This window comes from Tachysurus vachellii, chromosome 2, assembly GCF_030014155.1.
Source record: "Tachysurus vachellii isolate PV-2020 chromosome 2, HZAU_Pvac_v1, whole genome shotgun sequence".
Taxonomy (NCBI): Eukaryota; Metazoa; Chordata; class Actinopteri; order Siluriformes; family Bagridae; genus Tachysurus; species Tachysurus vachellii.
The window spans coordinates 7,968,071-7,988,214 of NC_083461.1; the positions used below are offsets into that span (position 1 = coordinate 7,968,071).

Sequence of the window (20,144 nt, forward strand, 5' to 3'; positions counted from 1 at the left end):
TTTTTTTTTGATCTCGTAGCTTTGCTTTAAAGCTGACATCAGAGAAAATGGCTTTAAACACCAACACACTTCTCCGATTGATTAAAAAAAAAAGAATTATAGCAGAACACAGGTGGATGCTGATGCTTTGTGTTGTATTACTGAGAAACAGGAAGTTGAAAGTGCTTGTTCTTTTTGTGAAATCCACTTTGAAGCTGTTGCCGTGTCTGAATGCACACTGAACAGCGGGAGCTTTCTCTGAGCTCCAGCACATCGAGCCCGTAATGATTTCATTACATGATATGAACCTCACGTACACCGAGCGTATTTGCACATGCCTTTAAGAAGAGTATCACATGACCTTCAGGAACCCAGAACTCAATTTCACGCTGACTTCTTATAAAGCCAGCACCACCTGCTGAGTGACCCATAATCTAAAGAAGGTTTTTAATCACCAGGCCCCAGTGAAATTAATCAGCCTAATTGATCATATCATGAGCACATGCATCATTAAACACCCTTCTATTTCTGAGTGTAGGTCATTTTGTTTTAGTTTGTTTTTGAAACTTTTGATTTAAATTTTTTTTTATTTATTTATTTTACACATTTTAGCACCGTGCAACCATCAGATATCTGCACCCTATTATTTGTGCTGCTTTGCTAAGAGCATCAGGTCTGTCTCCAGAAACATGATGCATTATGTTGCTCTGTTTTGACGGGCAGGAGATACTCAGAAAATCAATCTGACAACAAAATGTTTTACCAGTGCACGCAAAGCGGAGATGAGATTTTATTTATTTATTTATTTTATTTTTTTATTTTTAAGCACAGTTGTTGTGGTTAAGAAATAAATAAACCTTTTTCCCTTTACTTTAAAGGTGGGGTCTCCGATTTTTGAAAGCCAACGTTGACATATAAAAATCACCAAAACAAACACGCCCCTAACCCAAACGGGTCCCACCCCTGTATTGATAGCTCCGCCCACACATAACATACGTAACCCAGGCAACTAATGGAAAGAAATGTCTTTATCATAGCTGAAGGGAAGAACAATACGATTGCAGATAAACAAAGTGTGAATATGTGAAAAACTTCCTGCTCCTTCAGTTCTCTCCAGCGCTGGAAAGCTGATCCTATATTAACACGTCCTACTTCTTGCCTTATCGTAAGCCTTTCTTCTCTTTCTTTCTTTGTTTTTATCCTCCATGTCAATGTTAAAACCGCTTTCTGCTAATGTCACACATGCGCACTGAACACTCTCTCTGCCCATATTGACAAGACACGCCCCTTTCTGCTCATTGGCTACACGTTTGTTTTGATTTTTGTTTATTATCGGCCCGACTCAGTTTTCTGAAGCATTTCTCAAAAATCGGAGACCCCACCTTTAATTTACTTTATTATTATTTTTTTTAAGTCAAACATTATTTATATTCTTCTAAATCTTTATCACTCTCTTTCCAACTAAATAAAAGTAAACTAAATAATAGTTTGTAGCTGAGTGGAATTAAGCAACCAACCACTATGCCACTCAGTAGCACTAGAATAAATACGAGTAAATGTGCTTCTCCTGATCAAGAACTAATGTGTAATAATTAGCAAAGAGTGGAGCGCATCTGCAGGAGAAGGACTGGAAAAGGAAGCAAGGAGTGACACGTGAACCAGTGATTAGAGGTTTACACTAAATTATAATAGAAATATTCCATCAAGCTTTTTTTTTTTTTTACCTGAGGGTTTTTTTTTTTGCTTCTGAGACTCATGAACATGGTAGAAGAATATCACATATACATTACAGCACAGTGAAATGCTTTCTTCACATTTCCCAACTTCGGAGGTTGGAGTCAGAGCACAGGGTTGACATGATCCAGTGCCCCTGGAGCAGAGAGGGTTAAGGGCCATGCTCAAGGGCCCAAAAGTGGCAGCTTGGCAGTGCATTGGCTTGAACCCTGATCCTACAATCAAAAACCCAGATCTTTAACCACTTGAGCCACCACTGCCGCACAGGCGAGTGATATAAGGACGTCCTCAATAATGCAATAACTCAAAAGGGATCTTCGAGCGCACAGCATGAAGGCAGCAAGCTTCAAAAATCTGTTTCAGCAGCACAAGAGTGAGCCAGCTGAGCAAATTTATGCATTATAGGATGGCTTAGTGTATGCATTTTCTCCTAGGATGCTATGCAGAGACTTTTGTGACCTTTGTGTTGTAAAGCAACGTGTCATGTCTAATCAAGCAGCAGTCTAAGATTTATGGAGCGTTATTGTTCGGATTTTCCAGCTAGCCTCCACTTTTACGTATGAATGCGGATTACGTATCAGTGGTACTCACTTTATCAAAATTCTCACGCAATTAAAGTGAACTTTTGAACAGTGGCCAAATCTTTAGAGATCGATATTAATCCGAGTCTTTAAATCCTGATTGGTATTTGAATAGACTATCTGACTGTCGCTAATAAAGCCGTCTCACATCGTCTATGAAGCAGTGTTTTTTTTGTTTTTTGTTTTTTTTTAAATCTAAAATGTCAGTAACCTTCTTAGGGTTTGTTTGCTGAGCGACTAACTTGGCAAAACACGTTAAACCTCGACGGATCAACTGTTATCTTTCTTTCAGCGCTTAATTAAACAGAATGTTGACTGAAATTTAAAAACCCTGCTCTAAATGATATTGCTAAATTCAGACACAGCTTGATTTCAATTCCCACAGCATTATGGCTAAAGGTTAACATGTGTTTGCTCTCTGTGCCAAGATGAAGCCTTTTTAGTGGCAGCTTTTATATTTTTGTCTGAAGCAATAGATTATATGAATGTGGAGTATGGTTTAGTGTGGGTTTATTTTTTCTGCTGGTTTTCCTGATAGTTCCACTACAACGTCAAGAGGACTGCTCATTAAGCACATCGGAAGTGTTTAATATAGCCGTGCGAATGTCGAAGTGGTCGACGGTTAGCTGAAAGAATGTGTTTGGGAGTCACATGTGGTATGTGGTAACCTAGTAGTTAAGGTGTCGATCTACCAATCAGAAGGTCATGAGTTTGATCCCAGGTCCACCAAGCTGCCACTGATGGGGCCATGAGCAAGTTGGGCCCCCTTAACCCTCAATTGCTCAGTTGTACAAAAATGAGCTAATGTAAGTCAAGGGCGACTGCCAAATGCCGTAAACAGAACTTGTTCACAGAACTTGGTAGGTATCACCAGCTACTACTATATCTAAAAAGCTTGTTTTATTAATCTTTGTCAAAGAGCAGAATGAAATAATTAAAATAAATTCATTCAATATAAATATTATTTCATGGATTAAAAAAAAAATCGTTCATACTCAAAATTGTTGAAATATGTCAATTCCCAAGTTATGAAGGAGACATATTCCGATGACCCTGTCATTCATTCATTCATTCATTCATTCATTCATTTTTTACTGCATATCCGGACTACCTCGGGTCACGGGAAGCCTGTGCCTATCTCAGGCGTCATCGGGCATCAAGGCAGGATACACCCTGGACGGAGTGCCAACCCATCGCAGGGCACACACACACTCTCATTCACTCACACACTCACACACTACGGACAATTTTCCAGAGATGCCAATCAACCTACCATGCATGTCTTTGGACCGGGGGAGGAAACCGGAGTACCCAGAGGAAACCCCCGAGGCACGGAGAGAACATGCAAACTCCACACACACAAGGCGGAGGCGGGAATCGAACCCCCAACCCTGGAGGTGTGAGGCGAACGTGCTAACCACTAAGCCACCGTGCCCCCCCGATGACCCTTTCGTAACTAGAAAATATGGCAAATCGAACCATGACCTAGTCTACCCAGGAGTCTTAATGAATGGTGATCACTATGGGGTAGTATACTGTAATTGGTTAATAATCTAACTAATTACAATACATTTGGCTGATGCAATCTAATAGAAAGTTTCTTCAGTAAATAATCCTGAACATATTCAATAAAAAGTTTAACATTAGTGCTAACCATAAAATGAAATCGTTAAGCTACGTGTCATACACACATTGAAGTATCGTATCATATCGTAGCGTATTGTACTCACCAATATTGTGATTAGGTTGTTGCCGGCTACATTAACTTAGTTGTCGGAAGATGAGGATGGCGATGATAAAGGAGAAAGAAACCTGCCATGTGAAATCAAAAATAGTTTATCGCATAGCCATCGTCTATTGTAAGATCGAAAGTTGAACCATCATACAGTAACTCGGACAGTGTCTGTAATGTGAATGTAGTTCCTTTGAAAATGGCTCATTTTAGAAAAATGGGCAATAAACATAACTTGTACATAACTTTCTTGGATCGTTATTTCTTCTAAGGCAATGTATAATTGTAAGAACAGACAAAAAGAAGCAAGATTTTTTTTTACGATTAATGCATGTGGCACAATCTGAACAATATTTTCTTTCTTTTAGTATTATTTTTTTATTTCTTAAGCCTGGTTTTCATTTCACTGCAAGCTGTACACTGTATAAAACTCTGTATGTACATAGTTAACGGTTAGGAACAGAGAATTTAATGACTAAGTATTTAAGAAAAAAGATTTCGTTGAAAATATTTACTTTAAAATTATAATTAAATTTATTAAATTATAATTAAAATTTTACATAAAAAAATGCAGATGACTTTTATCCTATTGTTTGTTGACGTATGGAATTTTCACAGAAGTGTCTTAAAGTCCACGAATGAAAAGTCACTATTTGGCGGTAAATTGTATGCGTTTTTGTTTTAAACGTGTGTGATAGAGTGAGTCTAAGACACAGATCCGGTATCCTTTGTTTCTGCGGCTGAACATTATTACGGATTTTATTTACAATTCTTATTTCGGCGCTAAAACTCATCATCACAGTTAAATAACGGTTAAATCATCCAATTACTTTAATCTCTGTGATTTGTGATGATTGTTTATTTCCATCTGAAACGCTTCAGTCACAGCAGTGTGTTAGGAGGCCATGTGTTACTGGGACAATACATTCTTTCTTTAATGGTACCGGCTACAGTTAGCCTTAAGCACAAACAGCCAGCCTGCATCTTTATTTCTGTGCCAAGGTCATGTGCTGCTTTGCATTTGACTTCTCTGTTTAATTCCTACCTGCGAGGGAAGTCCGTCTGATCCCCGTGGACCTCGCAGGTCTTCTCATGATGTGATGTGTTGGAGCATGGCATGTAGCACAGCCCCGTCGTTCGTGTGTTAGCCTCTGAGATGATAGTTCCCCAGGTCATGAGCATGGCAGATTACTAAAGAGGCTACAGATGCATTATATTGCCAATAAATGATGGATGCAGTGAAATGAGCTCAAGAGAAATGGAGAGATTGTTCCTGGGATCAGGCGTCGCTGCTACAAATATTAACGGGAGATTAATGATAGTGTGTCCCATCCTTGAGACGTTCAGAAGGCAAAGTGACAAATGTGTGCGAATGAATGCAGTTGTGAGTGCTTGGATTAATGGCTCAGTATGGATGCCGTGCTGTGTCCGTTAGACAGTTGGAGGCTATAATAAGGTACCGCAGCCCTGCTTGTTCACACCGTATAATGAGTTTCCATTTCCTCTCTTTTCCCACATTTCTCTCTCTTCCTATTTTCTCTCGCTCGCACTTGTACATAATGTTCCGTTATGGATCTCGTGTTGTACGTCGCTTAAATGCGTCTCTGAGATTTTTCTTGCTGTACCACGACCTTTTTAAATATTCCAGCTCATTTCAGCTTGCCTTGTTTGCACTGGTTTATTAGCTGATTGTGAGAGAACTCTAGAAATAATGTTTAAGCAGGATCTAAACACTTGTAAATGATGATGGTTACAGTAATGAAGCTTCATTAATCACTGATGGAAATGCAAGTTTAATCCCTTATAGCCATATGGATTATCGAACAGGAAGTGAAGTATAACGCGTCGATTAGCGTCTCTTCCTGTATAGCGTGTCCTTTTCTCGTTCTTTGGTGTGTGTGTTTGATTCCCAGTAGAGATAGGCAATGTGAGTATTAATAAATTATCGTAGTATCTATGGCATGCCAGAAAAGTGTATTAAGATGTAATATATCACAATATTGATTTTATTTCATATTAAACGGCTTTAATTCCCAGGACAATGCCAATCGCTCAGAATCCGCTAAGAATCTGGAATGAATCTAAAGTGAACTTGCAATTAAGTTAAGCTTAAGTTAAAGCAGGGAAAAGAGAGGACGGAGAGAAAAAAACACTGTGTGGGTGAATTATTAATTGATGTGTGCAGCAATATGGAATACGCAACAGATAAAGGATGTAAATCTCAACAACTGTAAAAAATAATAATAATAAACACAACAAATATATTAGCAATGTAAATAATTTTCATCCAACACTCTTGCTAACCCTAACCCCAAACTCTTGCTCTTTTTGTTTGTCTGACTGTCTCTCTGTTTCTTTTGTCACCCATCTGCAACCAACCCAGTTGTTCCCATCCAGTTTACCACATAATGAGATCTGATCCAGTTCCTCCTACCTTCACAGAGCTGGTTGACAGTCCAGACACGTGTCCAGGAGGATGTAATATGGTGGTTTGTGTTGTACAGTATTGTGTGGGTCAGATATTGGGGACTAAACTTAGTGGGTTTAGTTTTATGGGAGTTGAATCCGATCCAGCTTCACCACTTGGACTTTTTGTGCTGCAGTGAATCTTAAACTGAGCAGTTTCCCTGTGTGTGTGTGTGTGTGTGTGTGTGTGTGTGTGTGCGCGAGAGAGACTCAGACTGGTCCATTCATCCTCCAGTGAATATAAATGTTTGGGTTCCTGCCTGTGTGAAGGTTATTGTTAAATCTGATTTGTGGTGCTATAATTTTCCACATGGTTGTAGATGTAATTGTGTGTGTGTGTGTGTGTGTGTTTTCAGACTGCAGAGAGATCCTTCTGCCACTTATGACTGATCAGCTGAAGTTTCACTTGGAGCAGCACGAGGATCTGGAGGCCTGCTGCAAGCTGCTCAGCAACATTCTGGAGGTGTTATACAGGAGTGATGTGGTGAGAAAACACGCTCACACGTGCACATATGCACACACACACACGCACAAACACACACTCTTACGCCTAACTCTTTATGCAGTCTCATGTGCTCAGAATTATACTCATGCACACGCATCTCCATGTTCCTTGTGTACAATCCATGGCATCTCTCTATTGACCTGCAGCACAGAGGACAGAGAAGGTCATACACACATGATCGCATGCACACGGTCACACACTGCTGCCACTCAGACTCACTGCTCTATCTGCACTTGTCAGTCTGCATTTAATTACCCAGCGTCAAAATTCCGCGTGCTAGAAACAGATGATTATTTTATGGGCTGCTTGCTCTATAATTCATCCCTGCTTTATGTAATATGCTGAGGTTTAGTCCACTGAGTAACACACGCAACACTAACATAGCACTTCCCTCCTTATTGTGGTAGCAACCTTCTGTCTGTCCTGATTGACCTGTCTGTGTGTGTGTGTGTCTGTCTGTGTCTGTCTGTCTGCCTGTGTGTGTCTCTGTCTGTCTCTGTCTGTTTGTGTGTGTGTGTGTCTGTTTGTGTTTGTGTGTGTGTGTCTGTTTGTGTGTGTGTGTGTGTCTGTTTGTGTGTGTGTCTGTTTGTGTGTGTCTGTTTGTGTGTGTCTGTGTGTCTGTTTGTGTGTGTGACTGTGTGTGTGACTGTTTGTGTGTGTGACTGTTTGTGTGTGTGACTGTTTGTGTGTGTGACTGTTTGTGTGTGTGACTGTTTGTGTGTGTGACTGTTTGTGTGTGTGACTGTTTGTGTGTGTGTCTGTTTGTGTGTATGTCTGTTTGTGTCTGTCTGTCTGTCTGTGTGTCTCTGTCTGTCTGTCTCTGTCTGTCTGTCTGTCTGTCTGTGTGTGTCTCTGTCTGTGTGTGTCTCTGTCTGTGTGTCTCTGTCTGTCTGTGTGTGTCTCTGTCTGTGTGTGTCTGTGTCTGTCTGTGTGTGTGTGTGTGTCTCTGTTTCTGTGTGTGTCTGTGTGTGTCTGTGTGTGTCTCTGTTTCTGTCTGTGTGTGTCTGTGTTTGTGTGTGTCTGTCTGTGTGTGTGTGTGTCTGTTTCTGTTTGTCTCTGTGTGTGTGTGTATGTGTCTCTGTTTCTGTCTGCGTGTGTCTGTGTTTGTGTGTGTTTCTGTCTGTGTGTTTGTCTGGCTGTGTGTGTCTGTGTGTGCCATTACCTTTATCTGATCTAGTGCTCCAAATATCTTATACAGTTGAGGCCAAAATTATTAGCCCCCTTATGAAATTAGACAAAACTCTTGATTTCTCCATGGAAATGACCATTAACAACAAGTGTTTTATAGTGTGTTTGTTTCCAAAATAACAAAGACAAAATCTCCACTAAGTTTGATTAGGATATTTAATTGAAATAGTGAGTTGAAACAAGAAAGGGCAAAAATGAAACGTCCAAAATTATTAGCCCCCGGTCATTAATAGTCAATAGTGAACCCTTTCTGAGCCACAACTGACAACAACCTCTTAGAGTAGTTCTTTACTAGGTTGGCACAGGTTTCCTGAGGGATTTTAGCCCATTCTTCCATTGCAAATTGCTCCAGCTGGTCCAAATTACGTGGTTTCCGAGCATGGACATTCACTTTGAGCACTCGCCACAGATTCTCAATAGGATTGAGGTCTGGGCTCTGTGCGGGCCACTCCAGGACCTTTGTTTTGGTATCCTTCAGGAACTGTTGGACCAATTTCGATGTATGCTTTGGGTCATTGTCTTGTTGGAAGACCCAGCGACGACCTAAGGCTAGACTACGAGCAGATTTCTGCATATTATCCCTCAAAATGTCAACATAATTTTCTTTTTTCATGATGCCATGCACCCGAACAAGGCTCCCTGTGCCTGAAGCTGCAAAACAGCCCCACAGCATGATGCTCCCACCACCATGTTTAACTGTGGGAACTGTGTTCTTAGGGTTGAAGGCCTCACCCTTTCTTCGCCAAACATAAGCAACATCCATGTGCCCAAACAGTTCCAGTTTAGTCTCATCAGACCAAAGCACAGACTCCCAAAACTCATCTTTACCTTTCAAATGTTCACGGGCAAACCTCAGTCTAGCTGTGATGTGCCGCTGTTTGAGTAAAGGGGTTCTTCTGGGACGATGGCCCTGAAGCCCACCACGATGAAGAGCCCTCACAACTGTGTTCCTTGAAACATCAACTCCAGAAGAGGCCAGGTCAGCAACAATCATCTTGGCAGATGTCCGGGGCATCTTGCTGATATCTCTGACTATTTTCCTCTCCAGGGTTCTTGAAATCTTGCGCTTACGACCACGCCCAGGTTTGTTTCTTACAGAATTTGTCTCCTTGTACTTGGCAATGATGCAACGTACGGCGGTTCTAGACACTGTGAAAAGCTTGGAAATGGCAGTATAGCCTTCCCCCTTATCATGAGCCTCCACTATCTTCTTTCTGAGCTCAAGACTGATTTCCTTTGTCTTTGGCATGGTGAGTAAAAGTAGTCTCTCCCAATAATGTGTTCAAGTGCCCTGTTCCTTGGAGTCCTTTAATGCTGATTGAATGCCCAGGTGTTGTTAGGAAGCCAATTGACTGCACAGGTGTGGTTTGAAAGCTGATTGATTAATTAGGTGTGTTTTGAAAGCTGATTGATTAATTGGGTGTGTTTTGAAAGCAAATATTCACAAGGGGCTAATATTTTTGACCACCCCATTTTCACTATATTTGATTATAAAGCAAGCCTAAAAATGTATTTTATATTTCAAAATGTACCAAAAGCTACTAAATAGCACTGGCGAATGTTTGATTATATCAAGTTTTATCAATGCTGCAAACATTGGAAAGATCTTTAGGAAAATGTTCCAAAATTCCTGGGGGGCTAATAATTTTGGCCTCAACTGTACATGTGTTCGGATTTCATTTCAAAGTGGGCGTGGCCTAAACTTGTGCATTTGTTTGTTCCAATTAATTTATTCCTGTTCAGTTCCATTACTAATCTACATTAGAGTACATTAGAGACCCACCTCAGTAAACCTGAAGTGAAGCACTCTTATGTTTTAGATTATTTTCTCTCCATTTTGAAAGTAGGTTGCAAAGGTTCATAAATAGCAGGTTTTATAATTCACATGCATCTAGGAGTTTTATTTTAAATGCATTTCCCTGCTGCGACTCGTACTAACTTCCACTTTTACGCCGCCAAGTGTATTTAAAGGAGGAAATTAAATAAAAATATCAACCAACTCTTATACACACACACACACACACACACACACACACACACACACACACACGCAGAGAAAAGCCCTACTTTGCTTTACTCAAATACATTTAGTCCATAGGGGGTCTTTCAGGTTTAAAATCCAGCAATGAGTCAAGACTGCAAATTGTAGTTTGTGTGAGTTTGTTGTACTTCCCCTGTTTGTGTTTTTGTGTAATTAAGATGCAACCCATCTCAATGTCGCTTAGTTGTTCAGGTGATAATTTGTTGGATGGTGTAGTTTTGTGGTTTCAGGTTTGCAGTTTGTCTGCCATGATGTTGTCACCATGAGACATCTCTGGTGTAGATAATAAATAAATGAGCTATATTCAAATATTATTTCTCATGTATACAGAACACACAGTGAACTGCTTTACAACTGTTTAAAAAAAAAAACCATCCATCCATCCATCCATCCATCCATCCATCCTTGTAGAAAAGTCTAGAAGAAACCATGCTCTAGTCTTCTATATTCCCAGTTGAGGGTCTGAATGGCCAGGGGGGGAAATTAAACTGGAAAAATGTGGACAGATTCTGAAAAGCACAAGTTAATAGTCTGGTTTTGCTCTTAAAACACAAAACAGCTGGATTTCTCTCACAAATGAGAATTTTTGTGCATCGTATTAAAGAGAAATCCACTCTACAGGTTGTAGAGCCTGTTTGAATGAGGATGCATCACTCCATGTGAAGAAGTGTGGGTTTAAGAGATTGCTGAGGCGAGAGTGCTCTAGAGACGTTTGATTGACAGCTGTTCAGTCTTCCTTTGAAAATATCTAACTGTTGTGTGGTATTCTGTGTATGTGTTTATTTCTAGGGTCCGACTCAATGGCATATTCAGATCATTATGGAAAAGTTGCTAAGGACCGTGAACAGGACCGTGATCTCACTGGGACGCGACTCGCCTCTCATTGTAAGTCTGACTTTTTCTTTTGTTGCGGATTTTTTTTTTCCCCAATCGGCATGATGCGCTAACAAGCCAGCGATTACTTTCATCTCGATTTCCAAGTGATCCATACAGTAACTAAGTACATTTTTTTGGCCAGCCATTATGTCATCTCTCAAGTTGTTCTGCTACCTTTCTGAAAAGCCATTAGCTGGAACCGGTTTTCTCTGACAGAAGCATTTAGCGGAGTTCGAGATCGTTGCTATCAAGCAGAACGGAAAAGCTGGTAGGTGTAGTAAGGTGGCAACCAAATGGAAGGCAGAGTGTGGACAAAGCGTTTTAGATAACCTAAGGAGGTAAAAACAAATTAGTAACAAAGGGTTTCACGTGTTAATATATACGTAGTTCAGCAGGTTCAGATTTCTTCACATGAACCTGGGGATGTGGTAGCTTAGTGGCTAAAGCTTTGGATTACTAATCAGTCGTTTGAGTTTGAATCCCAGGTCTGTTAAGCTACCAATGCTGGGCCCCTGAGCACGGCCCTAACCTTCAATGAGATTAGAACGTAAGTCGCTCTGGATAAGGGCGTCTGCCAGATGCTGTTAATGTAAACCTGGCAGCTTGTTGGATGCGGTTTATACACAGTCCGTCATCCTTATGTGAAGTATTTTTCTGAAGACCGGTCATCTGTTCAGAGAAACATGGCTGAAGACCTCAGCTAAGAAATGAAGACTTTTCTGTAACACCTTCACCTATCTTCAGCATGAACTTCCCTGGTGGCAGATGCTGGATCAGGTTTGTTCCATACCCTGCTTGGATTTTTGGTTCTGCAGCTAGTTTATTTCCCCTAAATAACGGATTTTCACAGACATTTCATGGCGTTTTGTTTCTCTGTGGTCTAAAACAATGACATGGCTTTTATCAAAAAGAAACTTTGCTGTGTGACATGGCATTTGCTGTGTGAATGGCCATTGTTACTCAAGCAGATTCTGCTGGATCCAGATTCAGGTTAGTAACTGTACTGTCTGGTAGAACAGTGTGTAAGTGCCGTATACGCCGAGCTTTAAATTTGTCCAGCTCTTATAGATTTACTGCAAAGTGCATCATGGACACTGTATGATATCTGTAGATAATAATGTAGCATATACAGGGCAGGGTTTTATTGTGTTTTTGCAGATATGAAGCTTGTGCGCACGCACACACACCACTGCTGCATTATCAGTGTGTTATTGCTAGCTGAACTCTGGTCCCTCTCTCTACTGCAGTCTCATGTCAATTACAATACAAATGATTCACTGCAGAAACACATTCTCATCCTCTCTTTTCTCTCTTGTTCCCTTGTGATCATTTTACTGTTTCACTCTGATGTGTGCGCGCGCACACACACACACACACACACACACGCACACACACACACACACACACACACACATACACACAAAAGATTGCACATTCTCTCAGCCGTGTGTTCATTACAGCACAGTGAAATACACGTGTATTATTCCAGGTTACTTCTGGCTTCTTTAGATTAATCTTAATGTCCGGGTTTGTTGAAGAGCTGGAAATAAACGTGGACAGAGACTGAAGTTGTTTTTTCTTGAATTTTATATATTTCTTTCCACCATATTTTTCTTCCCTTTTATTGACTTGAGTTTACTTGTGATTGTGCGTGTTTGTGTGTGTGTTTGTGTGTGTGATTGTGTGCAGACATGGCTCTCTAATATATTCCACCCATGTGGCCTGTGGCTTTTAGTTCGTTGGATATTTTATGAGCAGAAACTTCCAGTTTGTGTTTTCTTTGTACTCCTATTTCTCCTCCTGTCCATCTACCCTTCATCCCAAAACAATTTTTACTTTTCTTTTTTTTTTTCCTCTTCGATTACTGTCCTCTAAATGCTCGTAGCTGTCAGTGACCCTGTATATCGGTGTATATTACACTGGTATGTATACACATACCAGTGTAATACACAGTATATTACACTGTGTAAATCATGCTGCATGTTGTTTAACAGATCCACAATTCTTGTAAGTTACATGAAAGAACACACATGAGAAAAAGGATGAGTGGCACTTGTGTACCTAGAGCTTGGGGCAGTGCTGTTTGTTTAAAAGTGAGTGATAAGAAGAGGGATAAAGATGAATATGATAGAGCCAGGAAGCAGAAATTGAGAGAGAGTTACCTTTAGCCTTATAACTAATCAATGAATAAATGTTGTACAATATTAATTAAAAAAAAATTCATAAAAAAAATAATAAAAATAAATTTAAAAAATCGGTTTTCATTTTTTTCCCCCGCTCAGCATACAGTCTTACAAATCCCGTGCTTAATTTACACTTTATTAGCATGGTTAACACATTCTGAAGCTTTAAATTAAAACCTCAAAAGCAATCGTTGTCAACAAAGAAAAGGTGATAATAGCTTCCTTTCACACCGGCTACTTTTAGCGAGCACACATTCTGTTTGCGTTTATGAATATTTTATTACAAAGTGAGGTTGAAATGATGCTAGTTGCGTACGCCTTCTTCTGGCTTTTTATTTCTAACTCGTTAGCTCCTTCTGCTTCATGGCATCGTGTCATCACAGCACTGTTTTAGTGACAAAAACAAATCCTAAAATAAATATCCATACTGATGCTGAAATGTTTAGTTTAAGGAACAATTAATAACAACACTTCCATGATGCTAGCTGCTAACTGGGAACGTTGTCTGAGGAAAGTTCTAGAAACACTGGGGACAGAAGCCTTGTTACTGTTTATTATTCAGTTTAATGCTTCCCTGAACTCATCATGCTTTCATTCTCGGTATGAAGGCGGAAAATCTTTAAGCGTCTATGTGCTGTGGGGTTTAATATTTGAGCTATCTTCTTTGGTTTATATGTGAAGTGGCTTCGTTTATAGCGTTTGTGATATTTATTGATGTGTCTAGCTTGGTATATTAAGTAGTGCTATATAATAGTGTCATGTGACACGGACACTTTGATGCAGCTCTGTAAATTCTGTGTGTGTGTGTGTGTGTGTGTGTGTGTGTGTGTGTGTGTGGTGCACCTCTCTCCAATATTCCTCCTTGTCAGTCATCACATTCAGATTTATGCATTTTATATTCTCATTTGTCTTGTGCTATGCATGAGGGGAGATTTCACATCTCTCTCTCTCTTTCTCTCTCTCTCTCTCTCTCTCTCTTCTCACATTTTACTCTCTCCCTCTCTCTCACTCACTCACTCACTCACTCACTCACTCACTCACCCTCTCTCTCACTCTCTCTCTACCTCTCTCTCGCTCTCTCTCTACCTCTCTCTCGCTCTCTTTACCTCACTCACTCACTCGCGCACACACTCACTCTCACACTCTCACACACACCCATACTCTTTCTCACACACTCTCTCCCACACACACACACACACACACACACTCAAATCTCTAACATCAGGTTCTGGGAGGGGAAAAAAGAAACCTTTAGGCTGTGTGTCAAAGCTCAGAATTTTTTATACGATTGCTCATACGAATACATTCATTAACTATTACATTTCTCCCTTTGTAGTTATTCTAATGAGAATGAATAATTAATGCCATGGCTGAAATATAACCAATTAACATCAGTAGTGTGTTACTTTGTGTGCTGTTTGTTTTCGTCTCACTGGAAGCTCCCTGTCTTCTTGCTTGATCACTTTCATGTTCTCCTACGCAGAAATTTCATGTTCTCTCCTTATCCTTTTTACACACTCGAACACTGTCTACTTTCTGACCGAGTCTTCAGTGGGAGGGGACGGTCGAGAAAAGGCTGCTCGTGATTGGTTCAATCTTCTGATCGACTCTCGCTGCGAGTTCTTGCCTCGCTACAGGAAGCCGATTGCCTGATAGGATCTCAATGCATACCAAATGAAGTTGTGTATTCAGAAAACATCAGAGGCAGGAGTTCCTTGCCTTTTTTAGCAGTATTCCCCGGACCACGTTTCACTGTGTGGGTGCGGAATTACGAGGCGAGGCAGAAGGGAGGCTCTTCAGTAAAACAAAAAGAAAGATTGTAGTCCATATTACATACGTTATGCGCTATGGTCGTGTGAATGACTAACCATCAAAAGCAAACTGTGCTCTTGAGTGGATCATTAGGAAATCACTAATTATTGCTGCAGACGTCTTTAACAGACGTGTCTAGAAATCTATTTAAAAAGAAAAAAAAACTGCTTAAATTTCAGTGACAAAGAAAAAATTTCCATCGCAACTTAACACTTGTTTATTTTAACTATCGCACATTTCACTTTTTTAACATTATTTGTTTGTTTTAATAACTTGACCTGTGTATCTTTTTATTTCTGTAGTCTTATAGATAAATTGCTTGTTAAAGCCAAAAGTCCACAAACATCAAGGCTAACGATATTTACGATATACGAACAGATTTCTCTGAATACAACCACAGACACGGTCAGTTAACTGACCAATCAGAAGCAAAATATCATCACTGCAATTTTCTGGGCTGTTTTTCCTTGGTTTGATAAATGGGGACTTTTGACCCACTGGATTTCTTATCTAATGAAATAAAGTTAATGAAACTTTCCGTTGATTCGTTTGTTTTCTGAAGTTTGACTTGACCCTGAGATATGTGGAGTTAAAAGCCTTTAGCTTAGATTTGTGCCAGATTTTGCGCATTATTTATGTTTTTGTTTTATTTATTTTTGTGTGTTGTCCAGACAGCATGTTTATGACTAAGCTTGCTAGCACTAGCCTTCTGACTGAAGTATAACTTGTGCATACGATATTATTTACTTTTGCTGACTCTTCTTCTTCTAGCTTGTTTTGAGGCAAACCTCAAGTGTGACACCTCAGCCTCTCGCCAAGAAAAGCAGGAACTTATCGCTGCTTCCGTTGAAAGGCGAAGGCTTGTCATTTCGCATCTTCGATTAGCAACGAGCAAAGAGAACGTTCCTCAAATCGAAACTCCTACTAGGTGAAATCTTTTCGAAACCGAGTTGAGCAAGTGATCTAAAACCAGCGTACAAAGTACCATCTTGTATGATTACGTATTTTCTTGCTTTTTGTGCAAGTGTTTGCTTTAGAACATTCACCTGACTATACATCAGTTAGTTAGCTAGCTTGTTGCGAACAAAAGAATAAAAAAGAGCCGCCATTCTTGGGTATTGCTTTCTGAAATAATTTTTAGCTGTGCTCTACAGTATGTAAGTGTTTAGATCATTCAGTAATGTTCAGTCTGTTGCACTGACCACACAGGGTGTTAAATGTACATCACACTTAGCTGGCTAGCTTGTCGTTATCAAAAGGTTTCATCAGACTGCATAGAGCCGACGCTCGGAAGTCGAAATCCCATAAATCCGAGCTCTTACTGACGTTCCCGCTTTACTTCTGTAGTACAACCGAATGCAGCAGTAGACCAGGCTTTGTTGTTTTATTGCGGTCTACTCTTTGCTCATGACATGACCACACACACACACTGACATTACACCACTTCTCTATTTCTTTCTCAGGTTTTATTTTATGTATTAAATAACTTTTGTTTTATTTTTAAAAACAGTATAAAATGCACAATATTGCACATAATGAATCAATTGCACTTTTTTTTTAGGTACAGATATCATCTAGGTCTCTCTTCACGCTACAGCTGAACTGCTCCAACGTCCGATCCTCTCGTGTATACGATAACTCGTGACGGATCAGATCGGGTGGGATAATGCGTTTATCTAATCTAGAGTGAAAGCTGGAGAACTCGCCGTCAGACACCCTTTAGAGTTCATGATTTAAATATGAACCTGTTTGCCCTTATAAAGCACTCTGGTTGTCTCTTTTCTCTTTTCTCCATCATGCTGTTTGTGGCTTCAGAGACACTGTGACCAAAATGACTTCCTCCTCTTCCTTTTTCCTTTTCCTCCTCTTCCTCTTTCTGGAGATGCTAATAGCCCTGGTTAGTTACTCTGCCTCGTAAATGAATTCATTTCGCCCGCAATTCTTCTACAGTGCTATAGTGTAGTGATGTTACTGTATATTAGATAAATGTTTTTTTTTTTTGTTTTTTTTTTTGGAAACAAAAGCTAATATTTACACATTGGGTTTAGAATCGTACGTCTCGGGTAGAAAGCGTGGCTTGGCTTAGTTTAGGATAAAATAGTTCTTTGATATTATCCTGAAAAACGTTACCTTCTAGCTTAAACTAATTGTTACACATACACACACACGTATATAGCTTTCTGGATCTGTAAGCTGTTTCACGCGATGCTCGTCAAACATGTCTAAGGTCTGAGGTTGTTTCCTGCACGGTGCTCCTGCACGACGGAGCCGAGGAAGGGAAGATGGAGTTGAAAACGGAACAGGCTTTTCCAACCTTCTGAACCATTTTTTTTTTTTTTTTTTTTTTTTTTTTTAAACTATTTAGTATTTTAATAATCCTGTAAAGGAAGATATATCTTCATACATTATATATTAGAAAATCTCATTTCAATGCTTGATATTACGAATATATAAAAATATCTGGTACTTGTGTTTTTTTTTTTTTTTTGTTTCCCTTTAAATTAACATCACAAGAGATGTTTAGAGCTCCTGAAAGGTGATGTAGAAATTAGATAAATAGCTGCTGAAGTTATTTTGTTTTCTTCTTTCTTCTTTTTTTTTTTGTCTGTAGAATAAATAAATGTCTTTCCATTTTGTCTAAATGTTTGTGTAAATCCAAGTGCGTGTGTGTCGAGTCCACTTCATCTGGAGTGGAGTCTTAAGCGTCCTTGTGCTTTGTCTTAATAATGAGACTCTGGCCGTGTCGATATTCATAAGGAATTATACTTTAGTCCAGGGAAAATGTGGCTTTCCTTTTTTTTTTTTTTCTTGTGAGAATGAGAGGCCTGAATAAATTGTGTGTGCGAGTGTGTGTGTGTGTGTGAGAATCTTGGAGGGTGTTTATGTGAATAACCTAAGCAGAGGTGATGCACTTGTGTATAAATAAATAATAGTTTGATTTAATATATACATTTAAATGCAGGACGTTGCAGCAGCTTAATTCAATCTGGTTTCTCACCTCGCTGAATTGCAAATAGAGCCGTTTCACACACTGGGCACAATTGGCCAAAACATTCTGCTTTTCCGAAACTAAATGAGGAAATCCATTTCCCAGGAGACTCCATTTTTAATTTGAAGCAGACTCCAGCCAGGTTCAGTGTTCAGGATCCAACTTCTCCTCAGTTTTATCTTCTGTGATATAGCGATGAAAGTGTAGAAAGACGCACGGCTGGAAATGAGACAGATGACAACAGGGACGATGCCGAAAAGTGTGTGTGTGTGTCCTGCAGCGCAGTGTGTTCAGAGGAACCACAGTTTCCAGCGTGTGTGTTTCTTGGCCTCTGCTTTGGCCTTGCGCTTGGGCGTGGAGGTGTAGGCCTCCTGAGGGTAAGGCAGCGAGGGGAAGGACGAGTCCTCTACTGAGCACAACCTCCTCATCAGCGGCTGTAGCTTGTCCTCCTGCTGCTTAAAGTCCAACTCCACACTGAGAGAGAGAGAGAGAGGGGATGGAATTAAGAATGGAACAGTCTTTCTTGCCTTCCGCTGCATTTTTCTTTTTCTTTTTTCTTTTTCTTTTTTTTATAATCCCACAAAGCAAGATATAACTTCATACATTATGTATTAGAAAATTTGAATTTAATGCTTGATACTACACATATATAAAAACATTGTCTTTTTTTTATCCTCCTGTTTAAGTCAACATTATAAGAGACGTCCTGAGCTCTTGGACCTAATATTGACATTTGATAAATATCTTTTAGTTTTCCTTAGTATCCCTTTTTTTAATTTATTTATTTTTTTTAAACCTCCATAGAATAAGCAGCGGCCTTTGCGAATACTTGCACCGTCAAAGCCAACATCATAGTTCGTCGCGACAAACTTTACAAATCTAGTCATTAAATTACTGACAGGAAACACATTTTGAAAAGTAGATTTTTATACCCATTTTTTTTGGGACTGATTAAAGTCAGTTTCAGCATGCAGATTGTAAATTGGTGTGATGAAATCAGTCTGAGATACAGAACGACCTTCTTACACTAAAGGCCTGATGTAGAGAAGTGATAATATAAATCTGCATGAACAAGAAGCATCATGAAGAAGGCTAAATATGAGAGAGAGAGAATCCAGCATCCGGTAGCTTTAGAGGCCGACATAAAGACTGGGAAGTTATTAAAATGAAAGAATATTCAGATCCCGTTTAGAGATTGCGCACTTCTGTGTGAATCGCCAGTTCATATTAACGCACTTCTTCTGATACGTCATTGTTTCCATAGTAACAACCTTACATCTTAGGTACTAAATCTAAAAATAAAGGAGTTCTATAGAGATGTTATTTAACAGAGAGAAAATGGCGAATCTTTGACTGAGTAAAGCTTTCTGTGAACATTTTATGGAAGGTCTTCATTAACACTCGGGATGTTTTACATCGTGGGAAAGTCTTCAGGACGAAGGACTTGGCATTCGGACACCGGATGGTCTGTGACTTGACGAGCTTTATTAAGTGTGTGAAAAAGGACAAATGGGATGCTGTTAATGGAACGGCTTTAAAACAGGAGCTTATCTTGTCTTGTGGGACATCCCACAGCACTACATGTAACTATAAATGGATAAAAACCTGGTGTGTTGATAAGTTACCAGATTGCTTTAGTCTCAGAGCAGCAAAACACCTCTGGACAGATGTTATTTGTTGCCCAACCCCCCCCCGCCCCCTCAATTTCAGTTCGCCCTTTCACGACGTCTTTTCCTATAACTGTTCAGTCCATCACGTTTTAACGGTTCCTGGAGCGAAAGTGAAAGTCAGCTTGAATGAAAATGAATCGCTTCTAGAAATGCTTTTATTCTTCATGTTCCTTTTCTTTCACAATCCAGATGCCTATTATTTACTTTTACCAGATGAGGTTTTTATTTTTCCGTATTTTGCTTTAACTGTGTTTGGTCTCCCTCTGTTAGCGTGAACTCTTGACTCGAGTGTGTGAGACCGATGCTGTTTAGTTGTTTACATTCAAACACACATGTAGCCAGATAAAACACTCGCATACATATTTAGCAGTGACACCAGGGCCACTAC

The 20,144-nt window shown here is 39.8% G+C and overlaps 2 protein-coding genes across 3 annotated transcripts in view; one reads left to right on the forward strand and one right to left on the reverse strand.

The window, feature by feature from the left end:
• dock1 (dedicator of cytokinesis 1) overlaps nt 1-20,144 on the forward strand; it is a 271,575-nt gene that overhangs the window by 112,796 nt on the left and 138,635 nt on the right. For both annotated transcript variants that reach the window (XM_060895378.1, XM_060895387.1), the window contains exons 26-27: nt 6,849-6,976; nt 11,016-11,111. In XM_060895378.1, coding sequence (XP_060751361.1) covers nt 6,849-6,976; nt 11,016-11,111 — 224 coding nt within the window. The remainder of the gene's footprint in view (nt 1-6,848; nt 6,977-11,015; nt 11,112-20,144) is intronic.
• The window catches only part of LOC132862956 (inhibitory synaptic factor 2A), a 38,518-nt gene continuing 36,680 nt past the window's right edge, over nt 18,307-20,144 (reverse strand). The window contains exon 4 of the mRNA XM_060895400.1: nt 18,307-18,560. Coding sequence (XP_060751383.1) covers nt 18,377-18,560 — 184 coding nt within the window. The 3' untranslated portion in view covers nt 18,307-18,376. The remainder of the gene's footprint in view (nt 18,561-20,144) is intronic.